Below are 14,128 nucleotides of genomic sequence, written 5' to 3'. Positions count from 1 at the left end.
GCTCTTTTTTGCTCTAAATAACTGCGAAATGCTAAGCCTAATAAGGACAGGCAGTACTCCTGTGTTGAAACATCTGGGCTTTTATTTTGTTGTTGTTGCACTAAAGCAAAATGCAAAGATGAAGCTCTTGAATGGGTGAGAAAAGGAGTTAATGGCAGCCTTCCTCCCTATGCTATTCTTAGATCAGACTAAAGTAAACTTGTATTTTGTCAAGATCTTTGTGCTTGTTTCTAGAAATTTGGACAGCCTATTCAGGAAAGATACATGGAACATGAAGAAAGACCAAAAGTGTTAAATGAACTGGGAAAGAAGATTCAGCTCCTTATGAAAGCAGTAGAAGCATACAAAAATAAGGTAGAAGCAAATTATTTAGGCAATGAACTACTATGGGTGTCCAAGTTTGGCTGAAGAGTTGTTGTGTTGAAAAAGAAATCCTGTGGGATTACCTGTTAAGCTGCTTTAAAATGGCTATTGTGCTTCTGCTACTGAGAACTTTTAAAACCATTCTGGACTGCTAGCAAAAATGGCTTCTTCATGAGAACGCAAATTAAGCGTAGTCACGTTTTTTATGGTGACTTGTACCATTTGAAATTAATACCTCAACTTAAAGCTGTAACCATTGTTTCTATAACTTATGAGACTGACTATTGGGGTTAGTTAATCAAACTACAGTAAATCTCAGGTGCTTTTTTCCTTGCAACTTCATTACTAACCTGCGCTTCAGCAAGGTGCATGTCAGATCAAAATTTCCAATGTCTAAAAAATAATGTCCTGTCTGTCTTGTTCTACAGTCATTCTTCATACTAAATGCTTGTTAAAAACTATTTCCATCAGGTTGTAGCAATGTTATCCTATTTTAGTACCTGTCCATGAAATTCTTAATTGGGTGGGAAGCCTATATTAATAGATGATATAAATATCTCTCTCCTTAGGATGAAAAATATGATCACCTGGATCCTGCTGAGATGGAAAAAGTTGAAAAATACATTAGTGAGGCTATGAATTGGTTGAACAGCAAAATGAATGCCCAGAACAAACTAAGTCTAACTCAGGATCCAGTTGTGAAAGTGGCAGAAATACTGACAAAATCTAAGGTAAAAAAAAAAAAAAATCATTGTACATGTTGCATTCTAATTAAGTTTTTCTTTAACAAGATTTTGGCCTCTGTGGTGAGCTAGAAGATTAATCCTGCAGCCATTTTAAAGCTATGAAAAGATCCATACAGAGGGATCATCAGTTGTATCTTAAATTCTGGCTCTCGATTTACAGCAGTATCTCTGCATCAGCCTTTTGAAAATAGCCTGAGTTACAGCACCAGGCTTGCTAGAAAATGGATTGCCATATAGGCTTTTAACAGATGAGAAGCTCTTTAGCCAGGGAAGGGTTTTACTTTGTTTCTAGACCTGATAGAATTGAAAAGTCTAGTCCTTGGAAATTAAATTCCAGGTCATTATGAACCAGAAACAAATTTGAGACATTCTCGTTGAATGCAATTACTGTGCCACCAAATGAACTTGCTCTCTCGCTTCTGTTACAACTAGGAATTGGATAGCTTCTGTAATCCCATTATATACAAGCCCAAACCGAAGATAGAACCTCCCAGTGATGGGCAGTCAAAAGCTAATGGTGAACACAATGGACCAGTGAACGGACAGAGCGGTACTGAAACAAAACCTGAACCAGCGAAGGACAATTCTCAGCAGACCAAACCACCTGGAGAAATGGAAGTGGACTAAATCTTGCATTTCTTTTACTTAATTAAAATAGTGCAAGTAACCACAGGGTCCATTCTTTTTGTCTGGTACACACCTCAGATGTTCAGTTATTCTTAGCCACCCTTCTGTCATTTGTTGCTGAGTAGTTTTGAAAGTGTTTTATATTAAGTACACCTCTGATGTTCATTTCCACTGATGCTGCTTATGTGGAGCTTTAGCCAAATGTAGATTGTATAAGTCAGTTCAAGCTTTCCCAATATATTTTATATCAAACATACAGAATTGATATATAAATGGCAACAATCTACCTTATTTAAAGCTTTTATTGTGGATAAACCTCAGCTCCTTTATTCAGGAAAGGATACTGTATTGCACTACTGATGCTCAAGTGTAGATCTAATTGCATCTTTATTTTGGAAAAATATTGGAATTGAAGTGGCAAAACTTGTCACTTGAAGCACTGACCTTTTCTAGTTATTGTATTGTTATAATTTAAATATTAAAGTAGAGGTTAGTTGGCATACTAGTCCATCTTGCTGATGTACCATGAGAATTGTATGGTCTTTTTCATATAAACTGAATAATACAAGCTTAAAAGTTTTTTAGAGTCCCATACCACTAACAGTCCTAGTTACAAAAATGCTAGCATAATGGCTCTGCCATGTGCTGAAATTACATGAATGGTCTCAGTGCACATTGCTGTACATAATGTACTGTGCTTACGATAATAGTATAAAGGGGTAGAATATCCAAGGACTGTTGCATAGCTTTCCCTTGAAAATGTCTTGTTGCACATGTTACTATTTCTGCTTTTGTTTTGAATGAAATTTACATCTTGTGCTGGGCAGGAGAAACAACAGAAATTGCGCTGTGCGAGCTGTATGTTAGCACCCTGACTTTGAGGTTGCTTAAACGCTGTTTGTTGCAAACTTGAAAGAAATACTGAGAGCTTATTTAAGCCTTGGTACTCAGCACGTATTTGTACAGAAGAACTTACAAACTGGATAATAATACCCCAAAGATGGTATGTACTTGATGAGCTTGCATAGCTTACCAGCTGTCTTTGGTCATTGACTTGATCTGATGAAAGTGTCTGTAATGTATTACACAGCCGAGTCACTATTTTCTTTGACACGTCTTAGACACTGTCAAGGTCCACTGTACATTCATATATTCTGAACGCTTCTGTCAGTCACCAAGGTACTGTGGCACTTGCTAGAGAAGTCACTTTTGACTGTAAACAGCTCTATTACCAGAATAGGAATGGGCTACTCTATGAAAAGTGGTTTCTTAGTCAAGTCAGCGTCAGAGACTGAGATGAGTTGCAGTGTAACACTTCGGTGACTTGAATGCCATTGCAGAACTGCATTGAGGTGTTCAGGTCTTAATCTGGCATTCCTGCAGCACTTCTCCTGTACAAGCTTGTTCCTGTTGTAAACAAGGGACAGGTCGCGCTCTTGTTTGCAGCTTTGGCAGCCATTTTATTTCCATCCATGCTCTTCATGTTCCACCGCTGTTCATGCTACAAAGAGTAGTCCATGACCCAAGCTAGAGTTGATAGAGATGAACTGTACTCTCAAATACCTTCCCAGGGAAAGGAAGCATCATTTACAGCTGTATATAAACCTGCTAAACTAGCACAAGTGCTAGAATAGTATCTTTGTGACTGACATGCACATACTCTGCTCTACTGTTTCTGCTGTACACAATCAGTTGTGGATGGTCTGGCACCTTAAGTTTACATATTTAAAGCCCTCGAACAAAAACTGAGTGACCTTGAAGAGAGCTGCAGCTACTCTGCAACTCAGTCTTTAATTGTGCCGCTGTAGTCACACACCTTCGTCCCTGATGGGTGACGGTATGTCAGTTGTCCTCAGTTTAAGTCAGGACACGGCTGAGCTAGTTTTGGTCCTCTAGGCTTTAACATCATGAATATCTTCATGGCTCTACCGCAGCAGTGTAGTGAGTAGCATTCTTAAGTATTGGCTTCCTAAAACCCATCTACATGTTAATTTGTCTAGCAGCCTTCCTGATACTTGGCAGAAGAGCTCAAACAGTGGAAATCTCCAGTGTAAGCTCTCCAATAGCTAAAAGGTCATGTGTAAGAACAGAAAGTCTTCTGCTTGTGGTCATCAGATGCTTAATACTACATTACAAATGTTTGAGGCAATTCTTACGCATAAAGGCTGGAATAAAAGCCAATATGGTTAAGACAATTGTAGTAAGGTTTTCTTACTAGAATAGGCGTGTTTTGCTGTGCATCTGCTCTGCCTCTAGATCCCTGGTAAGAGGAATGCTACCCACAGGTGGCTGGTAGTAACTTATTGCTGATGTAAATGTTAAGAATCCCTTTGGAAGGGCAAAAGTGTTCTTTCCACAGCAAGCTTCACATTCATGTGGGAACATATGACTTGTTAATATGTAATCTGTTTTCTGTTACAAAGAGGAAATCTTGCCAGGACACAGGTCTAAGGTTCTCAAATACTTGTATAAGCTGTGCACAACTTGAAGGTGAGGTTTTATGTGTTGGACTCAACAAGTGAGTCACTCCATAGCTACCCTGACAGCATGAGAATGAGTATTTTGCAACATGAAATGACAAGTTTTCTTAGGGAGCCAACTACTCTGCAGCTTGTATATTTTAATAGCAGGTATTTGTTGCTAATAACTTATTTGAGAGTTTCTGTTGAGGGCAAGATACATTTCTAATGTTTGAAAACGTTCCCTCCATTGGACAAAAAGAAAAAACAGGAAGCAACACTATGTTTGTGAAGGCAGTAGAGTTTTGGGGTTTTTAAAAAAGTTTTGTTAATCAAAGTCTGTAACGATGTAAAAATTTAGTTACAAAATACTTTTATTTTACCAATAACATCTTTCTTTTAGAGGACTGATTATCTGCTGTCTTCAGAATTCATGAACTTGCTTAAGAAATGGCTTTAAAACTAATTTGTTTTACTAAAATTACTGCTAGCTGTTGTACAACTGATTCATGGCTTCCTTTGCACATCTTTTATTACAGTAGCTTAGACTTCAGGATTTTCTTTGAACTTCAAACATTCAGAGGTAACAAACAGATTTTTAACAATCCCTTTAAGTTAAACTTTTATACTCTCTTTAAACAGACAAGGGTGCTACATGATAAAATAACCCAGTACAGCTGGCTGCCTGCCTTGTTTGGTCTGAATTTGCATGTGTGTCTGAAGTTGAATGAAGAATCTTCTCCCTTGTTGGCTTCTGGCAGTGTCCTTCTCTCACCGTTTCAGTGCTGCGTTTGGGGCATGCTTGCAGAACTTGTAGTTCTCCAGGCCATTAGGGTGAAGCACCTGACCGGTTTCACAAGAGAAGGTGGCAGAATGAGGGGAAGAGGTCTCATGTTGGGCATGGCAGCACTGGAGGGGAAACACTGTTAGGTGGTGCTACTTGTAAAGCATATGGGCCTGCAACTACAGCATTCTGTAGGTGATGTGTGCAGCCAGAGGGTACCACTGCTGTGGTGTGCAGTATGAAGCTTTCGGTTCTTCCATTTAAAAGTGAAAGCTGTTAATTTAAAGCATCCAATCTCTTGGGTTATAAGATTCCATTGTGGCTTCAGTATTTGAAATTATTTAATATTTTTTTGAAACATCTCAGTGTGCTGAACTCCACCCTCTGCTATAGATTCTTCTGTTGTCAAATACTCCATACTTAAGTGGGGTTTTTCCCTGTAAGGATTACATTTAAGTGTAATTTCAGGAAACGGGCAAGGAGCTGGCAGGAGACTCTTCCTAAGTATATTTTTTACAGTAGTGTGAGAACTTTACAGCCTTAACAACTCTTGGACTCTTTACGCTTCTCAGTGCTATGGTTATCCATGCCTCTCAGTTAACTGACACTAGCTTTCAAAACATGAAACCGTTTCTCAAATATGCTGCGTTTGCTGGTTCAGAGCACCTAACCAGCAGCTGTAGGAAAAGAAGCTAAATTCAATTCCTGTAGACCTCATTCCTCAAAAAAGGGCTTTCATTTTTGTGTTTACCACCCTGTAATACTTCAATACACTGACTTCTGAAGCCTGGATGCCCAAATTTCACTTGTGGGTCAGCACAGAGTCTGCATGCTCTAAGGATGCTTACATTAGGTACCACTAAGCTGTGAGTTCTCTTTAACTGGATGGAAGAATATTATGTTGCCTCTTACACTTTTTTGTTATGCTAGGTTTTCTCCCCTTTCAGGCACCAGAAGAGAGAAGCTGTCAGAAGAGGTAGTGAAAAACATGTTGCTTAACAAAAGGTAGTTAATGCCTTCTAAATTGTCATTTTGCCTCCCAAGATAACATCTGGATTATAAATACAAACTCTTAGCTCACTAGAGCAAGTGTGTGGTAGCTGAGTCTTAGGTGAATTCTTAATTCTCCACATTTGAAGTTTGAAGACTTCAGCCACTTCTTACATGTGTAAATAACAGTGAGAACAGCTAAATATGACTTGGCACTGCAGAATACTAAACCAGGAATGCGCTCACATGACTTACCTGATACAGTTGTTACACCCTGTTTTCCATCTTCCTGGTCAGAAGGAAATACATCAGGCAATGAAAAGCAGGAATCACTGTAAGGTGATTGATTTTAAACAAAAATGCAATTAAGAGTTATACCCACCGGCCACCTCTACAAAGTGCTGAAATGGTTTAATTAAATTAATTAACAAAGGTGGTAGTCCCTGAATGTTGCATAGTTGGAAAAGTTCGTTTACATAGTCTAAACATATCTCCATAGGATGGGGGGGAGGGAAGAGGTGGGAGTGTTAGAATTGAAAGCAGTGTTTTAAGTATGCAAAATGTTTACTTTGTATGTAAATGGGATTCTTCTTAGTGACAGATCATGTGCAAATTTACAATACTTCAATTTATTTTTGAATGGCGATATAGATTGTCAAGGTTGTGTATAATTATAATAAATATATAAACAGCTACTTGAACAATAAATGACCACCCAAGACCTCATTTTTACATCAATGTTCTTAAAAGAAGCTTTGTCTGATGTCATGGGTTGACACAATGTATGTTTGTCCAAAAGCCCACAGGTAAGAAACAGGCATTTTTGGAAGCTCACCCTGTCCTGCTTGCTTGGGCAGGCGTGGTTTCTCTCACGCTGCTCTGACCCTGGCTGCTGCAGACTCTGCTGAGAAACTCCATCAGATGAGTTACCTGTGAGCACTGTGACCCTTGGCTCCACCTGCTGCAGCCCAAACACAGTACTGCTTTGCCTTCAGGGAACTGCAGCTGTTTTCACATTGGCAATCACATTTGTGTGTTTGGATGAGCACAAATTGCCAAATTTTAAGTAATTCATCTTACGAATGATTTATTGCCAACATACAAACAACTTCAAAGTAGTTTTCCTGTGTCTTGAACTGCTTGGGGAAGTTGATGGCTTTAGGCATTGTTGCTTCTCAGAGAAGATCCTGAAGTGCAGCAGTAAAGCAGTAGTCTGTGGGCTTACTCCAGGAGTTCTTTCACTGCAAGGAGTCTTAGCAGTACAATGAGAATCCCTCCATCCTCCACCAGTATGTGATGACAGTAGAATATCTGCATAACCTACACAAATGCATCAAAACATAACATCACTCAACATCTTTATATCCATCTTCCTCAATATGCTTTAAAAGCTTCACAAAGTCTGTGTTTCTTCCAGGCTTTGCATACTTGGATCTTAATAAAGTCTAATAAAATACTTCAATGATATCATTAATTTCACAGGCAAGGTTTGGAATTTAGGGGTGGGGAAAGGTCCTTCCTATTAAAAATATATATATCACACACACACATATATATATATATGCATATGTAAAAACATACAATCTAAAAATCAACTCCATGTGCTTAATGAGAGTCAGTATAGGGGAAAATATTGCCCTTACCCTGCTTTGCTATCTGAGCATCTCAGACTGCTACATCAGCTGGTTTACACTCTGGTATTTACCAGCTGTGTGAGGATGCTCACCATCAATAAAAGCATTCCACTGTTAACACTGCAAAAGGGGAAAATCAACTGTTCTAGCAAAATTAGGTGAACGCGAAGAGAAGCTTAAGGTAGCCAGCTGAAACTCAAGGAATTCAAGACATGGGCATGATGTCACGCTAATGGTATTTGCATCAAAATACTGAAATACATTGTAAGGACCTAGATTTCAAATTTCATCTGAAAAATAGCTTCTCCGGCATTGTAATATCCTAACACTATTTCAAGGGGCTGACTTAGTGCAGTTTCTGGGAGAAAAGAGCTGCTTAGAGAATAAAAACAATTTATTCCCAGAGTTGATGTTTGTCACAGAGCTTCTGAAACAAAGAGTGTCCCAGCAATTGTTACCATGACTGCAAGTAAATATTATTCTTTACTTTCTCAGATTAACTCTGTTTTACCTTCCTTATTCCCCCTACAAATAGCAGTGTGCTCTTCCTTTTATAAGAAGCTAATTGCATTTTCAGTAGTGTTGAAGCACTTTCAATCACAGAGAAGAAAATGGCACTTTTTTATAGCAAATACAACATTTAAAAACTACTAGTCAAGAGTCTTTTACTTGCAAAGTTCTCCAGAAAATATCCTCATCCTCAAATACTCAAGAAGGAGACACAGCTGGTGGGAGATGTGTCAGCAGAGAAAGAAAATACCAGCAGGCAATAGGAGCACCCAGAATCATATCACTACTGGTTTTATCTCCCAGGGCTATTTTTTTACAAGCGTCTTTTGAATCCAGCTGGGAAGTAAGAAAAACACACCACCTGACCAAAAGGATTTTTAAAAGTACTAAATTATCAAAGCAGGTTCCTAAATAACTTTACAACTATGTGTCCCTTCTATTCCTGCATCTTGCCTGAGCACTAGCCCAACAACAGTCTCTGGGCTTCACTTTATGTGCTACAAAAACATTAACTTGCCTTAACCTTCAATTTAATCTTGAAATAAACCCAAGACTTGCAGAGGGATATCCAGTTGCAGTTGCTCTTCCTTCCCCACTCTCCTTGCTTCCATACCCTTCCAAACCACAACAGGTTCTGCAGGAACCTGTAATTAACCTTCTCCTTCCAAACTGGAGGGCCACTACAGGACAATTCGGTGTTCAGCACTGAGCCGAAGGGCTGAACGAAACAGATTCCCATTGCTTACCTACACCCAGCTGCATTCTTCTTCTACTTTGGATGCTGCAAAGTATGAAACAAGCACTGTCCGTAGCAACACGTGCAATGAACCTCTTTAAATTAAACGTGGTAGCCCATAGTCTTAGAAAAAATGTTAAAATTTATAAAAAATGAACAATAGTCCCTCAACTGGGTCATTTTCCAGATGAATTGCATAGTCTAACAGTCCTGCAAATGCTGAGTACGCCCTGAAATGGTAACATCCTTATGTTAGGATGTATATCTGTTGCATGCACTATGCCCATTGTAGGGGAGGGTCCAGAAATAACGCTGGACATTTTATAAGCATTGTACAGACGAAGATAAATGTGCATTACTACTTTGCCTTCAAAGCAGAGTAAAGTTAGGATCATGGGACTCATTCAAGTCACACAATACCTATGACAAGGGTGAAACACGTTACATTCCCGGGACTGTAGCCGCCATCAACACCAGGAAGGCAGGACATCTGCATAAAAATCCTAGGCCAGAGCTTTAGGTTCCTTCATAGAACATGGCAGCAGCCAGCACAAGAGCTGGCAAAACAAAACCGGAAACATTTGTCTTGACAATATTACAGGAAGATGTGGCCTAAGAAATTTCCTTTCTTGACCAAAAATAACCTTTCCCACTTGTTCTTTCCACATATTTCAAATGCTCCAGGACTTTGTTGCAGTAACTATTCCCCACCGACTCCATCATCTACCTGCACTGCATTGCCTACAATACCAAGGCAGGTAAAAATATCCTTATGGAATTGTATATGGCAATTTTAGCATAGAAAGTGGAGATGGATGTGAGATCTGAGAGGCACAGGCCATCCTATTTATGACTGCTCTTCTAGACCTGTGCTTTGAAAAGTCACCGAAGAAATAACAACCACACGAGCTCCTTCCCACAAGTACTTATTAAGTAAGGGTTAACAGATATTTCAGAAAAGTCAGTGGCATTACCTTTGCTGCTTTTGAGTGTTAATTCACAAGGAATAAACAACCCAGCTTATCTATTGGTTGTTGATCTATACTCATCTAACCAAATCCATGATAAAAATAGCCTCCTGCCTGTATTACAGACTGGTTTTGGAAAGCTCAGGCAGATGACCACTCTAACAGCATGAGGGAGTAGAAAACCCAGAGTTCCACACATCTCCTACCCTACATCTACTGAATTTCTGTTTGAAGAGTGGAGTCAGTTTTCTGTTAGAAGATCTAGGTACTCTAATACTCAGAAAACAAATCTAAACAAAAATAAAAAAAGAATCACACTCCCACCTGTAACACTTATCCACAGGGACAAAAAGGATATCTCTACTGCCACCCACAGCACTCAGTAAACTATGAGTAGGTACATCCACACAGTAGCAAGAGCCAGTTTCATAGACACCTGGTGGTATTAAATCTGAAATCTTTATTTTCCTTAATATGTCCATGCCATAACAAGTGCTATTCCTCATGGAATGTCTCATTTACAAAAGACCTTCAATGACTTCTCCCTCCAGCATTTTCATAATTCTACTTTTGACCAGCACTGTTGACCCTAACAACCTTCAACTCCCCAGAAAAGGCCCAGAGGCAAGAGGATATTATACTTACTTGACAGTCAAACACATTTTGCGAAAAAAAATCAAAATAAAAATCCCAAACAAAACCCCAAACGTCAACTACTTAAAGAAGTAAAGGGTAGAGTAGGAAAATACAAGGTCCCAGCATTTACAAGCAGATAAATTAATACCTAGAGACAAAAGTGCAGTACAATTTCTTCTGAGTATAAAAACAAAAAGGACAGTAAATGCAAATTTTTATTTGTCTCAAACATTTGCAGTAAGTCAACAGGCAAAATTTAATAAAACAATTCCATTTCTACTTATACTTTCCAGAACAGGATCACATGTTAAAACAGGTAGAAGCTATGACTGAAGGAGAGTCATAAGACTTCTGAACACACCCCATATAGGTAGCCAATACTACTGCAACCACCGGAGAAAAGGCTTTTGGAAAAGTTCACAGATACTGCAGTGATATCTAAATACATGCAGAACTTTTCAGTATATTTTGTAAACAACTTTTTGTACACTGATTTAAATAAGAAAACACAGAAACACATTTTTCCCAATTTTTTACTTGCTTATATCTTGTAGAGCGATCTCAGAGGGATCTAACCTCTACTACTTCCTGTGATTTGCTGTCACCTCTTCCTAAATTCCTCCTGGCTTTCTCCCAGGAGATAACAGCTTTACAAATGTGTAAATAAAGGCTTAATGTGAGCTCCTTATTATCCTTACAAGTGAAAAAAAAAAAACAAACATGCAGTTCGACTCCCAATCAATGAGGTTCTATGCAGCCAACAATTACAAAAGAATAACTTTGTAGTTATAAGGCATATAAAGTTGAAATGGAGGTCACTGACCACTTCTGCAAAGATTTACACAGATCCTTACATGAACGTGGTGTGATTAATCCTACTGATGTCAATAGCGCTGCCTGCAATACACAGGGTGGAGCCCAGGTGTGACTTCACTAGGTTTGAGCCTAGGACGCCAATGAAGAGGTCTCATGCAACTTACTGCCATCGCTTTCCTGAACAGAACTGTATTTTAGGGCTTTGTATGCTAACATCCTTCCCTTCAGTCCAAACATGGCTTTTGGTCTTCAGTTCTGAGCCCCTTCTTAAGCATCAACACTCTGTGCTCTCTTTTCAGATGTTAGGAACAAACAGGTGTATGTGCAAATACGGATTCTGTCATTTCTTATGACTCACTCAAGTAACAGTTCGTCAAGTCCCAGCAGACACTTCAAAAAGGGACAGATGCTAGTCACTCATCGGTTTAGCCATAGGCATAAGAACTGCACCAATTAATATTTCTATTCTGCAGGCAGTTGGAGAAATATAATTTTCTTCATGAATATGGTAGTCTTTGAACTCTTTGCACATTTTAAAAGAGGAGTTGTCACAATTAAAATATGTTAGAAGCAAAACACAGAACATTTTACTTGGAAAGCTCAGTACCTCAAAAACCTTCAAGTGACAATGCACAGGAAATATAAGCCTTGCATTGCAATTTTTCCTCTTCCAAGCAGGCCTTTCCATCCATACAGGTAGTTTTTTAAAGGACAGAGAATATTATTGGACTGGTTTTACCACCAAAAAGGCAAGTTGAAGTTGACCATAAGGTAAAACCAAACAAAATGAAAAATTGTTGTCAACTAAGAACTCCAAACTCGTGTCCTGAAGCTTGTTTTCCATTTGTACAATGGAAGCACAGATTTCCTACCCTGCAAATCCAGCTGGCGGGATGCTCTCCGTTGCAATTCCCAGAGGAAGACACCCTCCACCCATACCTCAGCCACTCTGCAGGAGGAAGTAGCAACTGCACTTACTAAAGAGCAAAACCTTCTCAGCGTGCACTCCAGGGTGGCCTACTGGATGGAGCCGTTCAGAGACACAGGCGGAGGCACACCTGGTCTTCTCCACCTGGTCTGACTCCAGGCTTGAGCTAGGGATGGAGCTGCTCAAGCTCTAGTGGCCTGAGACAGCAGCGCGTGCGCACACAAGAACAACTGAGGGCTGGAAATCTGAGAGCAAAACAGCACTACATTTGGATATTTAGTTACTTTCTAAATTAGGCAGAATTGGTGGGTTTAGAAATCACAGTTTTCGATTTAGGAATCTAAAAGTCCACATTAAGACTTCAAGGGCGATTTATTTGACCTGGTCTATCATGGGAAAGTTTAATTTTCTTCCATATTACAGAAAGTATGAAATACACATTTATAAATATAATTTGACATGTAGAAATATAAAATGTATCTAAATTCACTAAGTTGCCAAGACTTAAAATTATTATTTAAAAATATTTTTCCTACAACTTTAAATGACAGGAATACAGTATTTGCATGTCTGCTTGCAAGGAAATAAACAACCACAGTCCAATTTGCTGATTTACCATGACAGTGCTTTTTCAAGACAAACTAACTGAGCTCAGACAACAGAAACTGATTCTTCAAGTAACTCCTTCCTACATCATCTTGGTGATACAACAAGCCATTAGAGAAGTATTTTGGCTGGCTTTCCTTTAATATCATGTCAGAAAAAACACTGCAATGACCCATTTGCCACAAAAAGGGCACTGAGAAATGTCATTTGTCTTAATATGCTAAACTGCTGATCTAAATCCTTTGTGAACAACCGGACAAATGCATAAATTACATCTTTAGGCTTAGGTGACATTTTGTCTTCATGGATAATGTCAATAAACCAATTTTCAAGGCCAAAGTGGCAGAGATATACTCTGATGGTGAAGTATAAACTGAAAAAAAGGAAAAAAAAATTATTAGGATTTCAGTCAGGTATACTACAATGTAATTGATATTTTGGTGAGGAAGCTTTCAAATCTCATATTGCATCCTTTATTATGCTCTTCAAATCCACCTGAATGACCTTCGCAGGTATCACTACACAAGGGATTCAGCTTCTTTGCAAATCCAGCCGCTCGCCTGGTAACTAAGTGCTAGTTACAACTAAAAATTTACAAAAACAGCTTCAAAGGGAGTCAATCAAAATTTCTGACATAATAGCCTAGGGAAATACTGAATACATTTTTATTTAAATTGGTTATTAGCTCTAGGTATCCAAATAGCAGTGTTGCTGTGCAGAAGAATCTGTCCTCTAGTTTTAAGTTTGTATCACTTTACAAGACAGAACATCACTCACATGGGGACACAATGCAAGTGCTAATGGTTGACTAGCTGCACTGATTTGAAACTCCTTCATCTGTGTTGTGATATGTTATTTTCACTTTGGGGTGAGGAATTCTTTGATGTAAGCCAGGTTTGTGAAGATTGTGAGATGAATTTAATGGTAATTCTAGATCAAGCTAGGTCTTCTTAAGAAACAGTTCAAATACTGAGATCACCCTTTCTCACAGAATTTATTTTGACTTGCAAAAGTTTCATCTATTAGAAATTATCACTTAGTGGTCACAAGTGCTGTACAATCAAAAGAATCATAGAAAATGCATCTGGAAAAAAAATTTAGAGATTTTCTAGTCCACCTAAGTGCATGGAGACAAAAATAAAAAAGGTCTACTTGTCCTAACAAATGTGCGCTTTGCTTTTCTTGAAAATGACAGACTTCATAATCTTAGGAGATAATCTGTTATAGTGAGAATATATTTGCAGGTTCACAGAGAACACACACAGAAAAACCCCAAACAAAAGTTTTTTAAAGATGTTTTCTTACTAAATGGATTTTATAGCTAT

General features: G+C 38.6%; 1 protein-coding gene across 3 annotated transcripts in view; it reads left to right on the top strand.

Moving 5' to 3' along the window:
* HSPA4L (heat shock protein family A (Hsp70) member 4 like) overlaps positions 1 to 6,677 on the top strand; it is a 29,149-nt gene extending 22,472 nt beyond the window's left edge. For 2 of the 3 annotated variants that reach the window (XM_054823212.1, XM_054823213.1), the window contains 3 exons: positions 235 to 354; positions 933 to 1,094; positions 1,542 to 6,677. In XM_054823212.1, coding sequence (XP_054679187.1) covers positions 235 to 354; positions 933 to 1,094; positions 1,542 to 1,736 — 477 coding nt within the window. In that variant the 3' untranslated portion in view covers positions 1,737 to 6,677. Of the gene's footprint in view, positions 1 to 234; positions 355 to 932; positions 1,095 to 1,541 lie in introns of those variants that run through there. The other variant, XM_054823214.1, reaches the window with a different exon arrangement.
* Positions 6,678 to 14,128: the final 7,451 nt, after the last annotated feature.

Source organism: Grus americana, chromosome 4 (assembly GCF_028858705.1).
Source record: "Grus americana isolate bGruAme1 chromosome 4, bGruAme1.mat, whole genome shotgun sequence".
Lineage (NCBI taxonomy): Eukaryota > Metazoa > Chordata > Aves > Gruiformes > Gruidae > Grus > Grus americana.
Note: the sequence above shows the minus strand (reverse complement) of the source record. Positions and strands in the feature narration are given on the sequence as shown.